Source organism: Sus scrofa, chromosome 3 (assembly GCF_054392235.1).
Source record: "Sus scrofa isolate SSC_HxYL_T2T_F1_AM1 chromosome 3, Sscrofa_HxYL_maternal_Yorkshire_Landrace_v2.0, whole genome shotgun sequence".
NCBI classification, from domain to species: Eukaryota; Metazoa; Chordata; class Mammalia; order Artiodactyla; family Suidae; genus Sus; species Sus scrofa.
The window spans coordinates 11780626-11805842 of record NC_139385.1 but is presented as its reverse complement, the minus strand read 5'-3'; the positions used below and the strand labels follow the sequence as shown (position 1 = coordinate 11805842).

The window sequence follows — 25217 nt, the reverse complement described above, 5'->3', positions numbered from 1 at the left end:
ACGGCTGGCCTAGAGCAGAAGGGGACTGAGAGCCTTCCAGCAAACTGTGCAGCGAACTGGATTTCATGGCACCGGAAACGGCAACTCCCACTTGGGGCGCTGCGGACACACGAGTCAAGGCTGCCTTCCAGGAAGCCAAAAAAAAAAAAAAAAAAAAAAAAAAGGGAAAAGAAAGAGAAAAAGGAGGGATAGTGGAGCGCAGGGCTTCGGCCGCCACCCACACGCAGCGTCCTCGCCTCATCGCGGTCACGGCCGCCGCCCTCGGCCCCCCGCCACTCCCGGGTGGCCCAGCCCTCGGACCCCGCGACCGGCAGGGCGCTGCCCGCCGGCGGGGACCTCAGGTGCGTACCCCGCCCCTGCCGCAGCCGCCATTAAGAGCGGGTGCTTTGCTTGGAACTCTCTACTCGCGGGCGTGGCGGAGGGTAGGTTGCCCTCCGAAGCGCGCGGCTGCAGCCCCCTTCCCCGCCCGCCCGACGGGGCCCGGAACCGGCTCCCCACGGGCAGGGCCCGCGGAGTGGGGGTGGGGCGGGAAAGCCCCGGCGCGGGGGCCGCGGTCGCACGCACAGAACGCGCATCACTCTCCCTTCTGATTGGCTGAGCGAAAGCGGTGGGGGCGGGGGCTGCCGGTTCTGGGCTCTCTGGGTCCCGGAGTGCGTGAGGTCAAGCTCCGGCTGGCGTACTTGGGAGTACACCGCTGCGTGCGGGCGAGCCTGATTGGTTAATTGGGGGGGCGGGGCGGGGCGGGGCGGCCGCTGTTGCCTAGTAACCGCGCCCTGCTCCACCGCAACGACTGGCCCACCCGCTGGGTTTTGTCCTGGGTGGGCTCAGTCGGGCACCCAGTAGCGGCCTGTCTGTGGGCATAAAACTAATTCAGAGGCCGGACGATGAGCTTCTGGCCCTAGATTAGAATCCCTCAGATTATGATTTAGAGATAAAAGAGAAAAAAAGACTTGCGGGACTATATTTCCCACCTTTCAAACAAAATAACAGCTTTATTGAAAAATGCCATGAAATCCACACTTGCAAAGTGTATAATCCAGCGGATTTTTTGTTTATTCACAGAGTTGCGCGACCATGACCACTAATGCCAGAATGTTTTCATCACCCAAAAAGAAAATCCATTTCCGTTAGGCAGTCATTTTCTTTTCCCATCCCAGCCCTGGACACAGCGAAGTATTTTCTGTCCGATGGCTCTGCCTATTCCAGCATTTCCTAAGCTCAGAATCATCAAAGGGAGTCTCTTGGATCTGGCTTCTTTGCTTCCTTCTTATGGCTGAATAATAATCCATTCAATGGGTATACCCCATTTCCATTTTCCCTCAATTGATGAATGTTTTTGGATTTTTACCACTTTTTGGCTATTATGAATACCGCTGTGAACATCCGTGTTCACTTTTTTTGCGTGGATGGTTTGTTTTGAGCTCCTAGATACATACCAAGGAGTGGAACTCCTGAGCCAAAAATATCACGTTTTAGTTTTGTGCTGGTAATTTGAAGTAAACAGATGTTTAGATATAAGATTGGAAATTGGCACAGTGGATATTGCTCACGGCTGCAGCTGAAGAACTGAGCAACCCTTCTCTTTTCTTCCCTCTGGAGAGGGAGGCTTGATCTGTGTGCCTTCAGAAGACACAGGGCTTGGCGCCAGGCTACTGCAGATGTGAATCCATTTGGGGCGGTTTAGCGACCCCACCCCCGTTTGCTGCCGGGAGCTCTGGGTCTTTGCCCACACCTGCTGCCTGGGCAGTCTCTTCCCTTATTCCCAGGTTGTTGACCCAGGACCCTGGACACTTTTGGGATTGTCTGGCTTTCCTTTTGCTTTTATTAGCTGCTATTCTGCTGTGTCTGTGGAAGTCTGTCTTACTTGAAACCCAGAATGTGGATTTTTTCCTAGTTTTCCCCTTGGCTTGCCTGCTGGCAGTGTATGTCTTGACACAGCAGGTGCTCATTACATTTAAAAACATTTTAGGAGTTCCTGTTGTGGCACAGTGGGAACGAATCTGACTGGTATCCATGAGGATGCAGGTTCAATCAGTGGCCTCGCTAAGTGGATGGGGGATCCGGTATTGTGGTGAGCTGTGGTGTAGGTTTCAGATGACCCAGTGTGGCTGTGGCTGTGGCTGTGGCAGGCAGCTGTAGCTCCAATTCGACCTCTAGCCTGGGAACTTCCATATGCCACAGGTTCAGCCCTAAAAACCAAAAAAAAAAAAAAAAAATTAAATTTGGCTGAAGTCCTTGATTATTACATTTTTTTTTCCTGCAACCACGACATGCAGAAGTTCCCTGGCCAGAGACTGAACCAATGCCACAGCAGTGACAATGCTAGATTCTTAAGCACTAGCCCTCCAGGGAACTCATTTATTAATCGTTTAAATTTGACTTTTTTTTTTCTGCTTTTTGACATTGAAAATACATATTGTTATTTCTAGTTCTCTTCCATACTCCCTGGTCAATCCAGAAGAAGAGTACCTGTTGTCTTAAAATTTGTTATTCTTTTTTTAGAATTTTTTTTCACTTTGAGTTATACTGACATGTTACATTGTATTGGTTTTAGGAATACAACCTAGCGATTTGATATATGCATGTTTTGTGAAATGATTACCACAATAAGTTTAGTCAATATCCGTCACCTTATATAGTTACATTTTTTTACTTCGTGGTAAGATCTCTGTCACAGCAACTTTCAAATGTAGTGCAGTACTATTAGCTATAGTCACGCTATACAGCACATCCCCAGGGCTTATTTTTTTATAACTGGGAATTCTTACTTTTTGACCTTTTGTACATTTCTGTTGAATGACGACTAAGTACGCTTGGGTTTGGAGTTTCCATTCACTGTAAGTCTGGGCTGAGGTGGCACCTTGGGAACTTGCTAATTAAAATCAAAGCCTCGGGGACCCTGGGGGAAAAATTAACTTTGGAAAGAACATCTAGAAACAGTTTAAAACAGAGCAGGACTCTATTTTAAGATTCCAGAGGTTTGATACAGCGAGTGGATGACATTCCAAATGATGAAAACTGTACGTGGTAGGTGGAAATGAATTCTAGACCAAGGATGGGCAGACTTACTTTGTGAAGGGTCAGATAATAAATACTTGCAGTTCTGAGGCCACATGGTCTCTGTCACATGCACGCAACCCTGCCTTTTCAGGAAAGTGGCCAAAGACAAGATGTAAACCAATGGGTGAGGCTGTGTTCCAATAAAATTTTATTTACAGAAGTAGGTCTGGATTTGATCTTTGCTTTTCATTCACAAAATATAACATTGAAAAGAAGAGCAAGTCCTCAAAGATTGCTGAGAAAACGGAGATCGGAGAGTTGTTTTGGTTTACATCTCCAGTTTTTAAAAAGCAAAAAGTTAAGCACTATATAAAATCTGTGATCTAAATGAACACAGCTGATGCCTTCCATCAGAATAGAGACGTTCATCCTGCTATAGGCTTTGGGGGTTTGAACTCTGCGACGCAGGCTCTCATTGTCAAGGATCTGTAGCTTTATTAGAATGTAATGAGGTTTTTTTTTTCCCCTCAGGGAAATGTTCTCAGGGTGGGAAACCACATGATTAGCTTATGATCATGGTTCATTAGTTTGGATGTTCTATTAATGCAAAGCGTGTTCTAAATCATAAAATACAGAAGACAAAGTGGAGTTCCTGGCGTGGCGCAGTGGAAACAATTCTGACTAGGAACCGTGGGGTTGCAGGTTCAATCCCTGGCCTCGCTCAGTGGGTTAAGGATCCGGTGTTGCTGTGAGCTGTGATGTAGGTCGCAGATAAGGCTCAGATCCTGCATTGCTGTGGCTGTGGTGTAGGCAATCAGCTGTAGCTCTGATTTGACCCCTAGCCTGGGAACCTCCATATGCCGTGAGTGTGGCCCTAAAAAGAAAAAAAGAAGACAAAGTGCCTGCCTCCATTTGTTAAGGGTGCAAATAGGAGTTCCCTGGTGGTGCAATGGGTTAAGGATCAACACTGCAGTAGCTCGGGTTGCTACTGTGGCCCAGGAACTAGGGATGCCGTGGGTGTGGCCAAAAAAGGATGCAAACAGAGCAATAATTATAAAACACTCATTTTAAAAATTATTGCTGGTAGGACAGTTTATGCCAACTGATAATACCGTTTTTGTTTCCACTTATTTCATTGACTTATTTTATTCTCTGTTAAAAAGCAGAGTTTGGGCATCACAGTCCTCTGGCTATAGCAGATGTTGATCAAGCAATTTCCTTTTTTGTTTTTTTTTTTTGGCTACACCTGTAGCATGAATGAAGTTCCCAGGCCAGATATCAAACCCGTGCCACATCAGTGAGCCAGGCCACTACAGTGACCACCTGGATCCTTAACCCGATGCACCACAAGGGAATTCTGCAATTTACTTGTGTGTGTGTGTGTGTGTGTGTGTGTGTGTGTGTGTGTGTGTGTGTGTCTTTTTAGGACTGCACCTGTGGCATATGGAAGTTTCCAGGCTAGGGGTCAAATCAAAGCTACAGCTGCTGGCCTTATACCACAGCCACAGCAACTCGGGATCCCAGCCGTGTCTGCAACCTACACCAGAGCTCACAGCAACGCCGGATCCTTAACCCACTGAGCAAGGCCAGGGATCGAACCTGCATCCTCATGGATACTAGTCAGATTTGTTTCCACTGTGCCACAACAGGAACTCCATACTTTTGTGTTTTAGAGGAAAACTTTGGAGAAACTTTCTCTGTGGAAAGAATTGTGGGAAATCACAGTGAAACCAGCCATACATATGTTTAAAGGAGACCTCAACTATGGTTAAGTTATCAGCCTTCCAACGTAAGAGCATCTGACTTAGCTATGAGCATAAGCTAGGAGCCTGGAATATGTAAGTCCCTTCCGTGGGACCAGATCTCTGGTGGCTTTTCAGTGTGAGCATCTCACAAAACCGTGTCTGGTTCCAGTGTTTACAAATGCATGTCTGTCATTCGCCATGGCCCCTACCCTACTTCACGGGATGATTACTGGAAGAATTAATCATTAATGACCCATGTCGTTACTGCAGGGGAAAAACTGGCTCTGCAGGACTTAGCAAGAGGTCACAGAGAGGTCACAGTCAAGCCAGTATTCATGTCATCCACATGAGAGTCATCAAACGGTGGCTTTGAGGGTTCCAGTAGCTGCTAGGTGACCAGCCACATATGTTGTAAGGATTTAGAGAGACTGACACGTGTTAAAGTTATGGCTGGAAGACATGAACTCCAAAAACGTATCAATGGCAAAATTCTAAGAAAAAAGGAAGGGAGTTGCCGTTGTGGCTCAGCAGCAACCAACCCAACTAGTATCCATGAGGACACAGGTTCGATCCCTAGCCTCGCTCAGTGGGTGAAGGATCCGGTGTTGTTATGAGCTGTGCTGTAGGTGGCAGACACAGCTCGGATCTGCTGTGGCTGTGGCTGTGGTGTAGGCCAGCGGCTACAGCTCCGATTTGACCCCTCGCCTGGAAACTTCTATATTTAGGGCCATGGGTGCAGCCCTAAAAAGACCCAACCCCCCCCCCAAAAAAAAGAAAAAAAGGAAACCACCACCAAAGAGGGGGTGGAATTGTATAGATAACACAGAGCTAGCCAAGTCTGGTGGCAGATTGCAGAACTGCTTACCTGAAAAAATGCACAGCATCAGCAACTGCTGATAAAAAGCTAGAAAAGTCTCTCCCCTAAACAAAGAAATCATAGAAGAAAAATGTTCTCTCTGGGAAAGATATTTACTGCTTCCTTGGATAATGTTGACTGTACTTTTTTTTCATATGGAGGTTCCCAGGCTAGGGTTGAATTGGAGCTACAGCTGCTGGCCTATGCCACAGCCACAGCAACGCAGGATCCAAGCTGCGTCTTTGACCTATACCACAGCTCATGGCAACGCCAGATCCTTAATCCACTGAGCAAGGCCAGGGATCAAACCTGCAACCTCATGGTTCCTAGTCAGACTCATTTCCGCTGCACCACGATGGGAACTCCTTCGTCACCATTTTAAATAACAATAATGTATTAAAGAGCTTTGGTTTATCTTTCAAACAGTGCAATTTTACCCACATTAATCCTTTTTAAAATCAAATATTTGCTTTATTTTCGATAAAAATGGAACACATATTCAGTACATGTAAAGCTAATTTAAAAATCTCTATGAGGAGTTCCTGTTGTGCATTTTTGTATGCTGCAGGCACAGCCAAAAAAAGAAAAGAAAAGTTGCTCGTATAAAAACTTACTTTTTATGACCATTGAAATTATGAACCTGTAGCCACATCACCCCCAAATTCCTACAGTGTGTATTTCCTATAAACAAGAATACATTTCCTTATGACTGCAATTTTACAAAGTAAAATTAACCTTGATCCATTACAATACTAAGACCTCATTACGTTTTATCAGTTTTCTCTGTAGTGTTCACTATAGCAAAGGTACAGTACTTGCAAATTACACATAAAAAATTTGTTTCCAGAAACTTTAAAGAATTCTATAAACTCAATAGTATAAAATAAGAATCTAGTTTTCAGTCTAGTTTTTTGAATAGGCATATGACTAAAGAAGATGTATGGATGGCAGGTAAGCACAGGGGAAGATGCGTAGCATCATTAGCTATTAGGAAAATGCAGACTGACACTGCAGAATGATATTACTACCCACTGAGTTGTGGGTTTTTAAATTTTTTAATTTTTTTATTACGGTAGAGTTGATTTAAAATGTTCTGTCAATTTTTGCTAAAGTGACCCAGTCATACATATATATATATATACACACATTCTTTTTCATATGGAAGTTCCCAGGCTAGGGGTCAAATTGGAGCCACAGCCATGGCAATGCCAGATCTGAACTGCATCTGTGACTTACGCGGCAGCTTATGGCAACGCTGAATCCTTCACCCACTGAGCAAGGACAGGGATCGAATCTACATCAGGTTCTTCACCCACTGAACCACAGCAGGAACTCCCTACCCACCTATTTGAATGGCTAACTTTTTTTTAAAGCTGATAATTCGATGTGTTGACAAGGATGCAGAGCAACTGGAATTCTGATATATTAGTAGTAGGAATATCAAATGGTTCCTCTACTTTAGAAAACAGTTTGGTTTCTCACAAAGCTAAAAAAAAAATGCATAAGCTATATGACCCAGGAGTTCCACTGTGGTGCAGCGGAAATTAATGTGGCTAGCATCCGTGAGGATTCGGGTTTGATCCCTGGCCTCGCTTAGTGGGTTGGGAATCTGGCACCGCCATGAGCTGTGGTGTATGTCACAGACGAGGCTCAGATCTGGCACTGCTGTGTCTGTGACCCCTAGCCTGGGAACGTCCATATGCCGTGGAGCAGCCCTAAAAGCGCCCCCCCCCAAAAAAAAAGAGAGGGAGAAAAATGATTTTAAAAAAAGCCTATACCTGAATGATCATAGTGGCTTTATCCAAAATTACCAAAAAACTTTTAACGACCCAAAAGTTCTTTAACTGGCAAAAGGATAAAGACACTGCATTACAGCCATTCAATGGAATGTTCAGTGATACAAAAAATAAACTATTGAGACACCCAACAACACAGCATAGGATTCCACATATATGACATTCAGGAAGAGGCAAAACTAGGGGGACAGGAAACAGAGCAGTTATTGCCAGAGGTTGGGGTGAAGGGTTTGGATGGACCACTGAGAGGCACAGAGCAATTTGGGGGTGATGGAACTGTTCTGTACCTCGATTTGAGTGGTGGCTACATGTCTTTATATTGGTTAAAATGTACAGAGCTGTACCTGTAAAGGGTAAACTTCAAGAGCTCCCTTGTGGTGCAGCGGGTTAAAGATCCCGCGTTGTCTCTGCTGCTGCTGTGGTATGGGTTCAGTCCCAAGATAAGAATACAAACAGATAAAAGGTTGAATTTTACTATATGTAAATTATACTTTAAAACCATTTTAAGGACACACAATGCCATGTTCAAGGGATGTTTTTCCGCATCGTGACCCACCCACATGTAATCATGTTACAACGCATCTTCCAGGCTCTTGAGCGGGAATGGGACACTATTAATAATTTACCTGCATGGCAGGTGCACCAGGACTGTCCTGGCCCAGGAGGCGTGGTCACTCTCCTCATGGGGCACCTACTCCTGAGATCCTTTATCTAAGCTCCCTGTGCTCTTTGCTTGGTTTGTCTGCTTCTCCACTGCGTTCCCAGCCCCTGCTCCGGCTTGAATCATCTCTGCATCCTGAGCAGGCTTCCTCCCCATTCTGTGTGCTTGCCTAGGCAAAATTTTTCCCTTAGAGGGTATGTGAGTATTAAAGTGGATGATCAGAAGTACTCGGGCACACAGTATGTGTTCAGTGAGTGTTAATTTCCTTGCTCTCCATCTAACTTCTCTTTGATTTCATTTGATTTTTTGATAGGGTTTTTTTTGTAGATAAAATTCACCTACCATATAATTCACCCATTTAAAGTGTACAATTCATGGAGTTCCTGTCGTGGCACAGCGGAAATGAATCCGACTAGGAGCCATGAGGTTGCAGGTTTGATCCCTGGCCTCGCTCAGTGGGTTAAGGATCCAGCGTTGCCATAAGCTGTGGTGTAGGTCGCAGATGCGGCTCGGATCCTGCATTGCTGTGGCTCTGGTGGAGGCCAGCAGCTACAGCTCCAATTCGACCCCTAGCCTGGGAACCTCCATGTGCTGCGGTGCGGCCCTCAAAAGACCAAAAAAAAAAAAAAAATTAAAAATTGCATTTAAAAAATAATAATAAAGTGTACAAAACAGTGGTATATGCACCGAGTGGGGCAATTATCACCCCTGTCAAGTTTAGAATATTTCATCACCCCAGTAGGAACCCTGTACCCTTGGCCGCCTTGCCTCCCAGCCCTAAGCAACCACTAATCTATTTTCTGTCTCTAGAGATTTCTCTATTCTGGACATTTCACATGGATCGATTCTCTAAGATGTGGTTCCCTTGACTTTAAAATGAGAGGTCTCATGAAAGGTTAGAAGTGAAAAGACCCTTCATAATAAGTGACTGATTTACTGTCTCTGTTCATAGAAGAGGAACCTGAGAGCAGCCCACTGGGGTCTCTGAGCTGGGCGGTGGTCTGGGGAACCCACAAGCTGGCTTTCCTGGCTTCCGGTTCTGGGAGGACCAGCCTGTCATGCTCTGTAAGGTTGTGTCCCCAGCCTGGTCTGGTCTGGGGTGTCCTCTGGTGTTCACTGTTTTATTTTGTTTTGTTTTAGGGCCGCACCTGCGGCATATGGACATTCCCAGGCTAAGGGTCAAATCAGAGCCAAAGCTGACGACCTACACACGGCTCACGGCAATGATGGATCCTTAACCTACAGGGATTGAACCTGTGTCCTCATGGATACTAGTCTGGTTCATTACCACTGTGGGAACTCCTGGTGTTCACCGTTCAGGCCTCTGTGCAATGGCAGTTTCTCTCTGGCAAAGGGAGGCGAGGACGCACTCACCGAGTTAGGGGTGCAGGGAATGTTCCATGAGCAGTCTTGCCTAAGGACTATCCAGGGAAATGGCCTCTTGGAGCAAAGAACAACCCGGCGAATTTCTGTTGTAATCCAGATGCAGCCATTTCTAGACAGCAAAAAGCCCCAAACCAAATGCATCCTTCTCCATCAAGCCTAACTGGACTTGGTCAGCTCCAGGGTTCTTCCCATGGAAAAGTACTAAGATGCTCCTGAAAAGTTCTGGTAATGATACAGCACCTCTCGCCTGTGGCATCCCCATGGGCTGTTGGTGTGGTGTCTATCCCATTTCTTTTTGTCTTTCTAGGGCTGCTCCTGCAGCATATGGAGGTTTCTAGGCTAGGGGTCCAATTGGAGCTACAGCTGCCGGCCTACACCACAGCCACAGCAACGTCAGATCCGAGCCTCGTCTGCAACTTACACCACAGCTCATGGCAACACTGGATCCTTAACCTGCGAGGCCAGGAATTGACCTGCAACCCCATGGTTCCAAGTCAGATTCGTTTCCATTGCGCCGCCACGGGAACTCCCGTCTCATTTTTTCGCACACACTGAATATGACTGACATCGTAACAGGTCCACGGCCCACGAAGATGAGAAATGGAAACAGCAGCAGACAGGAAATTGTTCTTGTGTTATGTTCTAGTTTTGCATGGACAAGTCACTGAGTTTGTAACATAAGAATACACCTGTTCCTTTTTTCATATAGGAATGAACATATTCTTTGGAGAAGGAGGGGCACACCAGAGCCATATGGAGGTTCCCAGGCTAGGGGTCAAATCAGAGCTGCAGCTGCCGGCCTACGCAAGAGCCCCAGCAGCATGGGATCCCAGCCACGTCTGCAACCTACACCACAGTTCATGGCAATGCCAGATCCTTAAGCCACTAAGCAAGGCCAGGGATTGAACCTGCATCCTCATAGATCCTAGTTGGGTTCATTACCACTGAGCCACAATGGGAACTCCATGAATGAACATATTCTGAGCTCCCAAAGTAACAAGGAGAGAACATAACCTAAGTGAATATTCTGATACATGGGAAAAATAGCTAAAAAGACCAAAAAAAAAAGAAAAATAACCTGCCTTTGCTATTTCATACTTTTCGCTATGTATTTCCTCTGCCTGATGTCCTAAGGGATGATCATGGAATCCAGAACACGAGAGGAAAGCGTGTTTAAGGCCTAACACGTGTCCTTGCCGGGTGTTGCTTGCTGCTGTGTCTGACTCCAGCTTTGTTGCTGGAACAGAGTCCTTGCTATGACAAACCATATTCACCAACTTCTCTTTGGTCTCAAACATGGGTGTGATAACAGGAAGGGCTTGATTTTAAGACAACTATTTCAAAGCTTCAAATCGGGGCGTTCCCTAATGGTCTGCTGGTCAGCACTTGGTGCTTTTTCATCACGTGGCCCAGGGTCAATCCCCGGCCTGGCAATTGAGAACCCACCTCATGCCGCTGCATGCCACCACCAAAAATAAATAAATAAAATAAAGTAAATTAAAACTTCAGGAGTTCCCATCGTAGCTCATCGGAAATGAATCTCACTAGCACCCATGAGGACACAGGTTCAATCCCTGGCATAGCTTAGTGGATTAAGGATCCGGCTTTGCCATGAGCTGTGGTGTAGGCTGTAGATGTGGCTCAGATCCCACGTTGCTGTGGCTGTGGTATAGGCTGGCAGCTATGCCTCTGATTCGACTCCTCGCCTGGGAACCTCCATATGCTGCGGGTGCGGCCCTAAAAAAAAAAGCAAAAAAAAAAAAAAGTAAATTAAAGCTTCAGGAGTTCCCATCGTGGCGCAGTGGTTAACGAATCCGACTAGGAACCATGAAGTTGTGGGTTTGGTCCCTGCCTTTGCTCAGTGGGTTAATGATCCGGCGTTGCCGTGAGCTGTAGGTCGCAGACGCAGCTCAGATCCCGCGTGGCTGTGGCTCTGGCGTAGGCCAGTGGCTACAGCTCCAATTCGACCCCTAGCCTGGGAACCTCCATATGCCGCAGAAGCGGCCCAAAAAATAGCAAAAAGACAAAAAAAAAAAAAAAAAAAAAAAAAAACCTTCAGATCAGGGAGCTCCCATCATGGCTCAGCAGAAACGAATCTGATTAGAATCCATGAGGACACAGGTTCGATCCCTGGCCTCGCTCGGTGGGCTAAGGATCCAGCATTGTGGTTGGGATCTGGTGTTGGTGTGGCTGTGGTGTGGGCCAGTGGCTACAGCTCCAATTCAGCCCCTGGCCTGGGAGCTTCCATATGCTGTGAGTGTGGCCCGAAAAAGACCAAAAAAAAAAATTTCTTTTTCAGATTAAAGTGTATTTCCTTACCTGTTCACGGCCAGGTCATACCCAAGCTACAGCAGTGACAGTGCTGGATCCTTAATGAATGTGCCTGGTATGACATCATGCTCTGACATTCTGTTGCGTAATAGGGAGAGTTATAAGAAAATTTTAGCTCCAACCATTTGCATCCTTGTGGCTCTGCACATGTCCATCTATGATCTTTCTCGGGAAGATTACGGCTCTAATTTAGAGATCTGAGGCTCCTCAGGAGTCTTCAGAAAATTCAGGTAGATACATAGCTACATTTCTAGAATTCCTTTGCAGCCTGCTAGGTCCACTCAGATTGGCTAGGCAGGCTGTGGTTAAAACTACCACCAGGAGTTCCCGTTGTGGCGCAGTGGTTAACGAATCCGACTAGAAACCATGAGGTTGCAGGTTCGATCCCTGCCCTTGCTCAGTGGGTTAAGGATCCGGCACTGCCGTGAGCTGTGGTGTAGGTCGCAGATGTGGCTCGGATCCCGCGTTGCTGTGGCTCTGGCGTGGGCCAGTGACTACAGCTCCGATTAGACCCCTAGCCTGGGAGCCTCCATATGCCGCAGAAGCGGCCCTAGAAAAGGCAAAAAGACAAGAGAAAAAAAAAAAAAACTACCACCAGATCTCGGTGCATTCAAGGAGCAAGGATTGATTCCTTGCACTAGAGGTCTCTTGATGAGGTGCCTGTGGGTCTGTTCTAGAGTTTCCTCAATCTGGAACCAACCATAAAGAATGTCACAGATCCACTGAAGAGGAAGGGGGGAGTGTGCTGGAAACCTCTGCGTGGAAGTGATGTCATTTCCCCGCTGTCATTGGCCAACACAAGGCAGGTGGCCGCACGCCTTCAAGGGGGCAAGAAATCAAACCTCAGGCTCTGAAAGAAACGTCTGCAAATACTTCTGAACAGGCTTTATAGGATCAGCATACTTCACCCCTTCGATGTAGGATTCCTCCTACATACATATTTATATTTGTCTGTTTATCTTTTGCTTACAAATATAAATAAGCCAGCTATCGCAGGGGCAGGACACAATGACACGTATTTGCTTTACAAGGACTGAACCAGAGCCACAGCAGTGACAATGCCGGATCCTTAACCACAAGGCCACCAGGGAACTCCAAATGCTCTATTTCAAGGAACTCTCTTTATGGTGTTGGAGAAATTTTTTCAAAGAAACTTTTTCATGCTCACTTGATTTCATGCTTACTTGGTGAAAATTAGAATGAGCTTCCATGCAGGAGAAGTCCTAGGAGAGGAAGGAAGGGTTTTTTTTTCTTCCCATCTGTAGTACACAAACCCCCTTCTCTCCTGGGAGTTCCCTGGTGGCTCATCAGGTTGAGGACCTGTCGTCCCTGCTGTGGCATGGGTTTGATCCCTGGTCTGGGGAATTTCCACATGCTACAGGCACAGCCAAAAAAAAAAAAAAAATATATATATATATATATATATATATATAAAAAAAACAAACCAAAACAACACCACCAGAAAACACCACTTCTCTCCTTTTCCTGTGTGTGTGGACCAGAAGGTGGTATCAGGCATGGCCATGCAGAAATCTAACAAAACAACACTGGATCAATAAGGGACATTACCATCCCGTCCTCTGCATCTGGGAAATAGTTAACAATAGTTAACATGCCTCGCCAGCTTAATATTTGAATTTACTTTATGAGAAGGCAGCATCTAGGTTAAATGGAAAATACACTATGCAAAGTTAGTGCTGCTATACGGAGATCTTAGGCAAATCACTTACTGTCTTTAGTGTCTGGGTTTTTTGTTTTTTTGTTTTTTTTTTTGTCGTCTTGCCATTTCTTGGGCTGCTCCCGCAGCATATGGAGGTTCCCAGGCTAGGGGTCGAATCAGAGCTGTAGCCACCAGTCTACGCCAGAGCCACAGCAACGTGGGATCCGAGCCATGTCTGCGACCTACACCACAGCTCACGGCAACACCGGATCCTTAACCCACTGAGCAAGAGCAGGGATCGAACCCGCAACCTCATGGTCCCTAGTCGGATTCGTTAACTACTGCGCCACGACGGGAACTCCTAGTGTCTAGTTTCTTCAAAGTTAGAGGATGTTTTGAACCAGCTGGGAGGACCTCACAGCTCCAGGAGCCGGACACTGAAGTTCCCCCACTCACGTTCTTAACGCTCCTCTCTCCTAGGGATCATGGCCCAAGTCGCAATGTCCACCCTGCCCGTCGAAAACGAGGAGTCCTCGGACAGCAGGATGGTGGTGACATTCCTCGTGTCTGCGCTGGAGTCCATGGTGAGGTGGCCTTGCAGGTTGATAACAATGTCACGTGGTTGGATCACTGCCAAAATAACAGAAGCGTCACCAGTGCTTTTGACTTCGGTGCTACAACGCTCAACTCCAGTGTTACGTGCTATCAGTGTATGCAGAGCCTTTTATATAGAGGATGATGGGCTTGGCAGAGTTAAGAAATCTCTTCTCAGGAAGTTCCTGTTGTGGCCCAGAGGGTTGAGAACCTGACGAATATCCATGCAGATGCAAGTTCGATCCCTGGCCTCAATCAGTGGGTTAAGGATCTGGCACTGCCATGAGTGCGCTGTGGGGTAGGTCGCACACGAGGCTTGGATCCCAAGTTGTTGTGGCTGTGGTGTAGGCCAGCAGCTGTAGCTCCGATTAGACCCCTAGCCTGGGAACTTCCGTAAGCCACGGGTGTGGTCTTAAAAAGCAAAATAAATACATAAATAGTTAAAAATAAATAAAAGGATATAATTCAAGGACAGTCAGATGGAAGAGATGTACAGGAAAAGTCTGGAATTTCCATGCCCTCTCCAAGGGTACAGTCTTCCCAAATCTTCACAGGTTCACCAACTCAAGCCCATCCTTTTGGGGTTGTATGGAGGCCTCATTACACAGGCATAAGCCATTGGCCATAGATTCAACCTCCAACCCCTTAGCTTCGTGGCCAGAACAGTGGAAGACAAACAAATATATATATATTTTAAATATACATTTCTTATTATAAACCACAAACATCACAAGTAGTTAATGAAAATGTTCTTCTCCAGGTTTTATTTTATTTCTTTGTCTTTTTATTTTATTTTTTTGGCATTTTCCACGGCTGCACCCTTGGCCTATGGAGGTTCCCAGGCTGGGGCTCTAATCGGAGCTGTAGCTGCTGGTCTACACCGCAGCCTCAGCAACACGGGATCCCAGCCTCATCTGCAACCTGCACCACAGCTCATGGCAACGCTGGATCCTTAATCCACTGAGCGAGGCCAGGAATCGAACCCGAAACCTCATGGTTCCTAGTCAGATTGTTTCCTCTGCGCCAGGATGGGAACTCTGGTTTTATGATATTAATGGTATTTGCCTGATATACATATTTTTTTCAAAGTGAAAGCAAACAATTCACTTGTGCTAAATGGATGGGAATAACGCGTTCAGGATATTAAACTTGTTTGTACACTGCACTTGCTTTTGTGGGCAAAATAAACAGTTTTCAATGCTAATGTGCTATTTTTCCCTAAACCTCTTTTCTGCAAGGAATCAAGTGTCTTGTGGCCATTATGCCAAGATATTCCTACAATGTTCATTTCAAATAGCATTTTCTAATCGTATTTTGCACCGTTCAGATATTTGTTTTGCTTGATACATTTGTTTTGGGTTTTTTCTTGGGGGTTTTTCTCATTCTAAAGAAGTCCTTGCTTTCGTATCAACTTTGTGGATTCTTCCTTAAGACGGACCTCTCAAGCCCCACAAAATCTGGATCTGCCCTCGTAGAGAACGTTTCATTCCTTTTTTTCCCCCCTATTTCAGTGTAAAGAGCTGGCCAAGTCCAAAGCAGAGGTGGCCTGCATCGCAATGTATGAGGCAGACGTGTTTGTCGTGGGCACGGAGAAGGGACGTGCTTTTGTGAACGCCAGGACGGATCTGCAGAAGGATTTTGCAAAATACTGTAAGTGCTAAGGATTTTTATCCTTTGTATCACGAATCTTAACATAGTTGCAGGCAAGACTTATGGAATGTTTGCTTCTAACACGTCAGAAGCATTATCCTAAAAATGATTCTGACCCATCCCTGTGGACTTAACACCGAGTCCAAGAAACACGGTTCGTGTATGCTGCACTGAGTCCTCATCAGGGCTCTGGTTCTGTAGAATAAATTGGAAAAACGCACCGAGCAAATTCCTAATTTAATCCCTAAAATAAACCCACAATGAAAAAAAATATTCTTCTCTTACCCTTTCCTAAAGGAAAGGGAAAAACTCCTTCAGGGCCCACTCGTAGTTGTGTGTTTTTGTTTTGTTTTGGTTTTCAGTTAGTAACCATTGCACTCTTTTCTCTTGTTCTTTCTTTAAAAAACTCTGGCACTTTCAGAGGCTTCGGTGTGCCAACATGAGTTTACAAGGAGCATTAGTGAGCGTATGCAGCCATTGGTGAGGGAAACGAGCCTAGTGTGTTAAAACCTGCACGTTGCAGAGTGATCACTCTACCCCTGTACCCTACACTGCCAGTCTTTAAATGAGCAATTCCCGGAGTTCCCGTCGTGGCTCAGGGGTTAACGAATCAGACTAGGAACCATGAGGTTGCGGATTTGATCCCTGGCCTTGCTCAGTGGGTTAAGGATCTGGTGTTGCTGTGAGCTGTGGTGTAGGTCATAGACACAGCTCAGATCCTACATTACTGTGGCTGTGGTGTAGGCCAGTGGCTACAGCTCTGATTTGACCCCTAGCTTGGGAACTTCCATATGCCACGGGAGCGGCCCTTGAAATGGCAAAAAGACAATAAATAAATAACAAATCAATCAATAAATAAGCAATTCTGTATTCCCTGAAACCAAGAAAGGGAAAAAAAAAAAAAGTTTATCAGAGGGTATACTGGCATACGTGTGTGTGTGTGTGTGTGTATAGCTTCTCCAAGGGTTGGCAAAGGGGATACATATATATGTGTGTGTATATATATGTACACACACTCTCTCTATATATATTCTCTACACACACACACACACACACAACCTCTCTATATGTACACAGCTGACCCTGGAACAACATGGACTTGGAACTGCACAGGTTCATATATGTATGGATTTTTTTTCTTTCTTTTCAGTGCTCCCAATTTTATTTTTATTTAATGCTAAAAGTTAAAGAATAAAAAAGATACCGTACACCTGACAAATGACAGGTTGTAGGTAATATTTCCATGGTGTGATTTTACAATGGAATAACGTTGATATCTGAAATTACACTCACTGCAGTTGACATGAGTTTCATCATATATACAAAAAGTATCCCCTTCAACTAAAAAAAAAAAAAAGGAAAGATTAAAAGGTGGCACACTTTTTTTTTTTAGGGCCGCACTGGAGGCATATGGAAGTTCCCAGGCTAGGGGCTGAATCAGAGCTACAGCTGCTGGCCTACACCACAGCCACATCAGATCCGAGTCACGTCTGCACGTACACCACAGCTCACAGCAACCCCAGATCTTTAACCCACTGAGCAAGGCCAGGGATCGAACCCACATCCTCATGGATACTAGCTAGAGTCGGTTCCACTGAGCCATGACGGAACTCCAGTGACACACTTTAAAATGCTTGGCCAAGGAAAGGTATACAGTAAAAGCTGTAAACCATGTCTACGTTCTCATAACTTTTAATGTGAGGCCACATGAAAGACATACGTCTTTTAAATTCTATAAATTGTTAAAGCAAAAAAGGGCACGCTTCAACACCCCATCCCCTAATATTTTGAGTATTAACAGCACAGCAGAACTATTAGGATCTGGGAGTTCCCGTCGTGGCACAGTGGTTAACGAATCTGACTAGGAACCATGAGGGTGCAGGTTCGATCCCTGGCCTCGCTCAGTGGGTTAAGGATCCGGTGTTGCCATGAGCTGTGGTGTGGGTTGCAGACGTGGCTCAGATCCCGAGTTACTGTGGCTGTGGTGTAGGCCGGCGGCTACAGCTCCAATTCGACCTCTAGCCTGGGAACCTCTATATGCCAAGGGAGAGGCCATAGAAAAGGCAAAAAGACAAAAAAAAAAAAAGAGAGAGAGAGAAATATTAGGATCTGAAGTCTGATGCTGCCCATGTACAGCAAGTAGCTTTCTGACATCTCTATCCAGCTGGGCAGAATCTCTGCAATATGATCAGGTACAACAAAGGATCCAACCCATGTCCCCGTGCTAACTTTGTAACCTAAGAGAATGCCAGAAAAATAGCCTAGAGCAACACTCTCCAGCTGCAAGCCTTCTGCAAAGGCGACCCAAAGGCCAGGTGGGCTCTTATTTAAAAGAGTATCCTGGAGTTCCCGTCGTGGCACAGTGGCTAACGAATCCGACTAGGAACCATGAGGTTGCGGGTTCGGTCCCTGCCCTTGCTCAGTGGGTTAACGATCCGGCGTTGCCGTGAGCTGTGGTGTAGGTTGCAGACGCGGCTCGGATCCCGTGTTGCTGTGGCTCTGGCGTAGGCCGGTGGCTACAGCTCCGATTCAACCCCTAGCCTGGGAACCTCCATATGCCGCGGGAGCGGCCCAAGAAATAGCAACAACAACAACAAAAGACAAAAAGACAAAAAAATAAAATAAAATAAAATAAAAGAGTATCCGCAACACACAGCCCTTTAAAGCAGTTCATATTCTCCCTCTTCAACACCAGTGCAGAGAAGCCAGAGGCTGTCTTTTCCACAGCTGGACAGACTTCTTCAAAACAGCAGGATGGTTCTTGACAAATCTTGTTGGAAAGCCTAGCGTTAAGACTGCAACACACTCAGACAGCTACCACACATTAGCTCAAGTGACTGATCAACTTGTAACATCTACAAAGTCAAATTCCAGCTTACACTACAGTGCCTGGATGCACATTTATACAATAGACCATAATAGTTGAATTCTTGGAATTCCCTTTGTGGCTCGGGGTTTAAGGCACCCACCTAGGATCCAGGAGGATGCCAGTTTGACCTCTGGCCTCGCTCAGTGGGTTAAGGATCTGGGGTTGCTGTGAGCTGTGGTGTAGGCTGGCAGCTGTAGCTCCAATTTGACCCCTAGCCTGGGAACCTCCATATGCTGTGGGTGTGGCCCTAAAAAGACACACACATACAAAAAATATAGTTAGGTCTTTTTTGTAAAAACCAGTCTGATTCTTTTTTTTTTTTTTTTTTTGTCTTTTGTCTTTTGTCTTTTTTGTTGTTGTTATTGTTGTTATTGTTGCTATTTCTTGGGCCGCTCCCGCGGCATATGGAGGTTCCCAGGCTAGGGGTTGAATCGGAGCTGCAGCCACCGGCCTACGCCAGAGCCACAGCAACACGGGATCCGAGCCGCGTCTGCAACCTACACCACAGCTCACGGCAACGCCGGATCGTTAACCCACTGAGCAAGAGCGGGGATCGAACCCGCAACCTCATGGTTCCTAGTCGGATTCGTTAACCACTGCGCCACGACGGGAACTCCATAAAAACCAGTCTGATTCTTAACCCACTGAGGGAGGCCAGGGATTGGATCTACATCCTCACATAGACAACATCGGGTCCTTAACCCACTGAGCCCCAGTGGGAACTCCTAGTGTGTTCTCATTTTCTTCTCGCACTATTACTTGTCTCTCTCTATTCTTTCAGCTCATTGATGATCTCTATGTTAAATTCTTTGTCAGGTGGTTCATAGATCTACATTTCTTTAGGACTGGTGGCTGGAATTTCAGCTCGTTCCTTTGACCCTCAGTCCGGCTCGATGTTCTAGAACCTCTCAAACCTTTTTTTTTTTTTTTTTTTTTTTTTTGTCTTTTTGCCATTTCTTGGCAAAAAGCATATGGAGGTTCCCAGGCTAGGGGTCAAATCGGAGCTGTAGCTACCCGGCCTACACCACAGCCACAGCAATGCGGGATTCGACCCACGTCTGCGACACCACAGCTCACAGCAATGCCGGGTCGTTAACCCACTGAGCAAGACCAGGGATCGAACCTGCAACATCATGGTTCCTAGTCGGATTTGTTAACCACTGAGCCACGATGGGAACTTCAAGAACCTCTCAAACCTTTTTGAACCTCTTTCTCCCCCTAGTGTCTGCCCACAGAATTGCAGCTCTGAGTTAAGTAAGAGCAATCTGTTCCTCCAGCAACCCCTAGAAAGCCAGAATGTTGGCCACACAGTCCACTCTTTTGTTTCCATTCCAAAGGAGAAGCCCCCGTCTGGGGGTCCCTCCCAGCTGCTCTGCACTAAGACATGTGGAGGAAGAAGCACAACTAAGCCCACCAAACACTGGGAATCTTCCTAGCCCCATGTTGGCATCCCTTCTTGGTTTTCCCATGATTTGGTTGCCATAGCTTCTCAACTGGTTTCTGAAGTTCTCTCAAGAGGTGCTCTGGTCCTTCCATTCATTTGCTGTAATTGTGGAGGCAGGACGGCCTGTTGCTTCTTAGTCTGTCATCTTGCCAACATCACTGTCCTTGCTTTCGTTCTTCAAGAATATTAAAAAAAAATTTTTTATTGGCGTTCCCATTGTAGTGCAGCGGAAAAGAATCCGACTAGGAACCATGAAGTTGCAGGCTCGATCCCTGGCCTGTCTTAGTGGGTTAAGGATCTGGCACTGCCAGGAGCTGTGGTGTAGGTCACAGATGCGGCTCGGATCTGGCGTTGCTGTGGCTGTGGGGTAGGCTGGAGCTGTAGCTCCGATTCGACCCCTAGCCTGGGAACCTCCATACACCTTGAGTGTGGCCCTAAAAAGAAAAAAATACATATACATTGAAGTATAGTTGACTTACAAAGTTGTATTAGTTTCAAGTGTACAGCAAAGTGATTCAGTTATATGTACATATATACATACTTTTTCAGATTTTTTTCCATTACAGGTTGTTACAAGATATTGAATATAGTTCCCTGTGCCATACAGTAAGTCCTTGTTGCATCATGAAGAATAGTTTTACTCGATACGGCAAATAAATAGCTTGAGGAATTCCTGTTGTGGCTCAGTGGTAATGAACTTGACTAGTATCCATGAAGACACTGGTTTGATCCCTGGCCTCATTCAGTTGGTGAGGGATCCGGTGTTGCCATGAGCTGTAGTGTAGGTTGCAGATAAGGCTCAGATCCCGAGTTGCAGGGGCGTACGTCCGCAGCTGCAGCTCTGACTCAACCCCTGGCCTGGGAACTTCCATATGCCGTGGGTACGGCCTTAAAAAGCAAAAAAGAAAAGAAAGGAGGAAAGAAAATAGCTTAAGAGGCTTTTTTTCCTTCCAGTTCTTTAAAAGTTTCATTCCATTGTCTCCTGGCTGCCACTATTTTAGATACAAAGTCAGGTTAAAATTCTTTTTTTGGGGGGGTTCTTTTTAGGACCACACCCAAGGCATGTGGAGATTCCCAGGCTAGGGGTCCATTGGAGCTGTCGCTGCCAACCTATGCCAGAGCCAAAGCCACGCCAGATCCAAGCTGCATCTGCGACCCACACCACAGTTCATGGCAACGCCAGATCCTTAACCCACTGAGCAAGGCCAGGGATTGAACCCACAACCTCAGGGTTCCTAGTTGGATTCGTTTCCGCTGCACCACGATGGGAACTCCCCAGGATTCTTAATTTTGTGCCTCTGAAAGTCATGTATCTTTCTCTAGCTCCATCTAACCTTTGATTTTCATCCGTGTGTTCATGAAGAGCCTATTTGCGGCCTTGTTTTCACCCTGCGTGGCTGTGGAGCTTACTGAACCTGCAGGCCGACGTCTTCATCAGCGCTGGCCATGCTGGCCGTCGTCTCTTCAAATGTCTAGTCTGACCCCTTCGCTCCTTCATTTACACAGAGAAGAAAACATGCTGGGGTCTGACAGGCCAGGAAGACTCTGTCCCCTTTTCCCACCTTTGCTTTTTTGTATTCAAGCTTCCGATCGCCCGTGTTAAGGCCGTCTGGTGAGATTTTCAGTCCTAATCATTTTCCATTTCTAAAATTCCATTTTCGTCTTTCTTCCTTTTTTGGTGAGCGTTTTCATTTCTCTGTTGGAATGCCCCTTATATTCCCTTGCTGGGTTCTCCGCCCCATAAAGTCTTTCATGTATTTATAGCCGTTAAGTCTGGTCATTTCAACATCTGGGTTATTTACAGTTCTGCTGCTTTTTTTTTTTTTTTCGTCTTTTTAGGGCTGTGCCTCTGGCATAGGGAGGTTCCCAGGCGAGGGGTCCAACTGGAGCTGCAGCTGCCAGCCTACACCACAGCCACAGCCACACGGGATCCTTAACCCGCTGAATGAGGCCAGGGATCGAACCCGAGTCCTCATGGATACTAGTCAGGTTCATTGCCACTGAGCCATGATGGGAACTCCTGGGGTTCTGCTTCTACAGATTTTCTCTCTCTCTCTCTCTCCCTCAGTCGTGGATCACAGGTTCCTGCTTCTTCACCTTTCTCATTTTTGACTATATACTGGGAATGATAATGTAAAAATCTGCTACATAAAGCTGCCTTTTGTTCTGCCAGCAGTCAGATTAATGGCAGGTCGCCGGTCCCCACGTGGACGGGTCTGTTTGGTGCCGCCCTTTACCCCTTCGCCTCACAAGGAGTTTAACAAGCTTCCTGAACTTGGCGGAACCTGGATCCTAAACCCTGTCCTTCTGGCACCACACAGCTGTTTGGATGTCTGCTCAGCACCTGAGCCTCCAAATGTTGCTTTCCCTAAAGCCTCACCCTGAGCTTGCGCAATTTAGGGGCCGGTCCAGAATCTGAGGGAAGTTTCTGTGATGACACTGGGTCTCCCACCTCTGGGACTCACTCCTTTTCCAGGATTCGCCCTCCACGTCCAGCCCCAGCGGCCGTCCTGATACGGGGCATCGGTTTCCTTGTTCGGCTTAGACCGTGGCTTTTGGGTTAAGCCCTATTTCTCCCCAAGTCCCACAGGAAGTGAGGCGCTCCCACGGGGGAAAAACCGGGTTGGTATGATGCTCCCGCCCTGTGTGTGCTTCCTTTCTTTCGAGGATGACGGTCTGTCTTGTTTTTTGCCTCCAATGCTTTCAAGCGGGGGGATCTCATTAACATTTTGTCCAGAGTTTCTCACTGGGACTGGCACATGCATTCCACATTGGAATACAACATGTGGCTCTTGAATATGTGATGGGTTCTATCTTTTGTTGGTTCGTTTGTTTTTTATTTTTTTGGCCACACCCACGGCATGTGAAAGTTCCTGGGCCAGGGATCGAACTTGTGCCACAGCAGTGACAAGGCCAGATCCTTTAACCACGAGCCCAGCAGGGAACTCTGTCTTTTTTTTTTCCCCCTTGAATGGAATTTTTTTCTTTTTAAAGCATTGTGTTAGTTTCAAGTGTACAGTGCAGTGATTCAGATATATATATCAGATATATAGATATAATGATTCAGATACATATAGATAGGTGGATAGAGACAGGTAGATATTCTTTTTTAGATTATTTTCCGTTATATGTTATTACCAGATACTGAGTATAGCTCCCTGTGCTATACAGTGGGTCCTTGCTGTTTACCTGTTTTATACATGCAGTATGTATATGTTAATCCCCAACTCCCAATTTAACTCTCTCCACCCCCGTGGGGGTTGTTTCTTTAGACGTTGTCTCGGAAGTAAGGAAAAATGACCGTAAACTTGCATCAAAACCACATTTATCTTCCATCTGAACTTAGAAACCAGCTCCCTGTGGAATAAGTGTTTATGCATGAATTGAATCTGCAGAACAGCAGGAATTCAGAATCAACCGAAGTGTTATAGGTGCTTTTACCCGTCAAACAAGACGGAGTGAGCCAGGGACGGGCTAGCTTTTTCTGGAACAGCAGATAGTAAGTACGTTAGTCTCTGTGAGTCATGACAGCCCCGCAGAGCCCCTCAGCTTGCTTTTGTAGGGTGAAACCAGCAACAGGCAACACACATATTACGTGTACATCAGACAGAGAAAGACAAACACCCTATGCTATCACTTATATGTGGAATGTACACTATGACACCAGTGAACTTAGCTATAAAGCAGAAACAGACTCACGGACAGAGAGAACAGCCTTGCGGTTGCCAGGGGGTGGCGGGAGGTGGAAGAGGGCTGGATTGAGAGTCTGGGATTAGTCGATGCAAACGGTTACCTAGAGAGAAGGAACACAGAACAGGGTCCTTCTGTAGAGCACGGGGAGCTATAGTCCTAAGGGAGACGCGTATGAAGAGGGATTGTATCTGTGCATCATGCAGCTACTTTCCTGTAGAGCAGAGATTAACACAGTATTATGAATCATCTATAGTTCAATCAAATAAATTGTCTAAAAGAAAGAAAGAGGCCGCACATCAGTGAATGTACCTGGGCCGTAAAAAGTTATTTAGGCTGCTGAAATTTGAATTTAGTGTTTAGTGTTATTCTGAACTTAGTTAACCATTTCCAAATCGAAAACACCCTTCTTTGCTCCCAGACCATACAGAGACAGGCCGTGGGCAGGACGTGGCATAAACCTCCCCGGTTTACTCACCCCTGGAGTAGGCCTGCAGGTAACAGGATCCATACCCTCCGTCTAGTCCCCTCTCACTTTACCTGCGCGCCGCAATTGTGTGAACGGCCAAACACACGTAGGTTTTCACCTGCTTCCTTGTTTTAGCCAAATCGGTTCTGTTCCGTTTTGTTTTGTTTGGCCTTTTAGGGCCACATGCACAGCATATGGCAGGTCCCAGGCGAGGGGTCGCATCAGAGCTACAGCTGCAGGTCTCCGCCACAGCCACAGCCACAGCCGCATAGGGGCCAAGCCGCATGACTGAGGCCGGGGGGTGGATCCCGCATCCTCATGACTATGAGTCAGATTTGTTTCTGCTGCGCCACAGTGATGACGACATTGGTTCTGAAATGGAAACAGGCACAGGGATTGCTTGGCACAACTGTTTACACAAGGCTATATGTTCTGTACGTCCTGGATGTCTGAGCATTTTCAGGTGGCATTTTGTCTGTCCACGATATTTGCCTTACCTTTGACCTGAGAACGTAACCCCATCATATGAGCCTCTCTGGCCCAAGAAGCTGCTTTAACCATTTTCAAGTTCTGGCCTGTCCTCCGAGTCCACCCTTCCCTGTCCTGCCTTGTGATGCTGGAGCGGGGCCCCGTGAACAGCGCTTCCTCGGCACCTGGCACAGGGCCCACCTTGGAGGCTCAGGAGGTCCCTGGAGGAAGAAGGCGCTTCCCTTGCCATTTCCAGTAGGTTCTCACTTGCTTGCACCTGCAGCACGGGGTGACCAACAGCAGCTGGGGCTCTCAGGGGTCACCCCTGGCACACACAACGTCCAGTCAGCTGCCCCGGCCAGCTTCCCAGCCTCTCACAGAAGTCCCGGAAAGTTCCAGAAGAATCGGGAGAATCTCAGGAGTACCACGCCCACAGGCAGTCTCGCAGGGAGTCAGTTCCCCCAGTGCCTGAGAAGGGGGCCTTCCAGAAAGTTCTGCTGGCCTCACCCCACAGGTGGTTTCCAGACGACTATCCCCACCCCAGGGACCAGCTTCCTTGCAACAACTAGGGGTTGAATCACAGCCACAACAACTCGGG

At 46.6% G+C, this 25217-nt stretch overlaps 2 protein-coding genes and 1 long non-coding RNA gene across 6 annotated transcripts in view; 1 reads left to right on the top strand and 2 right to left on the bottom strand.

Annotated features, from left to right (window-relative positions):
• RCC1L (RCC1 like) overlaps window positions 1–569 on the bottom strand; it is a 50967-nt gene extending 50398 nt beyond the window's left edge. The window contains exon 1 of the mRNA XM_085016924.1: window positions 350–569. The gene's annotated coding sequence lies outside the window, so the exon portion shown is untranslated. The remainder of the gene's footprint in view (window positions 1–349) is intronic.
• Window positions 154–25217, top strand: part of LOC100620992 (general transcription factor II-I repeat domain-containing protein 2) — a 55853-nt gene continuing 30789 nt past the window's right edge. For all 3 annotated transcript variants that reach the window (XM_003354512.5, XM_085016899.1, XM_085016900.1), the window contains exons 1-3: window positions 154–341; window positions 13916–14019; window positions 15541–15679. In XM_003354512.5, the coding sequence (XP_003354560.3) occupies window positions 13921–14019; window positions 15541–15679 (238 nt within the window). In that variant the 5' untranslated portion in view covers window positions 154–341; window positions 13916–13920. The remainder of the gene's footprint in view (window positions 342–13915; window positions 14020–15540; window positions 15680–25217) is intronic.
• Window positions 22808–25217, bottom strand: part of LOC102167472 (uncharacterized) — a 30211-nt gene continuing 27801 nt past the window's right edge. Inside the window, exon 5 of one of the 2 annotated variants that reach the window (XR_002342329.2) lies at window positions 22808–24523. This is a non-coding gene — a long non-coding RNA (uncharacterized LOC102167472). The remainder of the gene's footprint in view (window positions 24524–25217) is intronic. The other variant, XR_014840347.1, reaches the window with a different exon arrangement.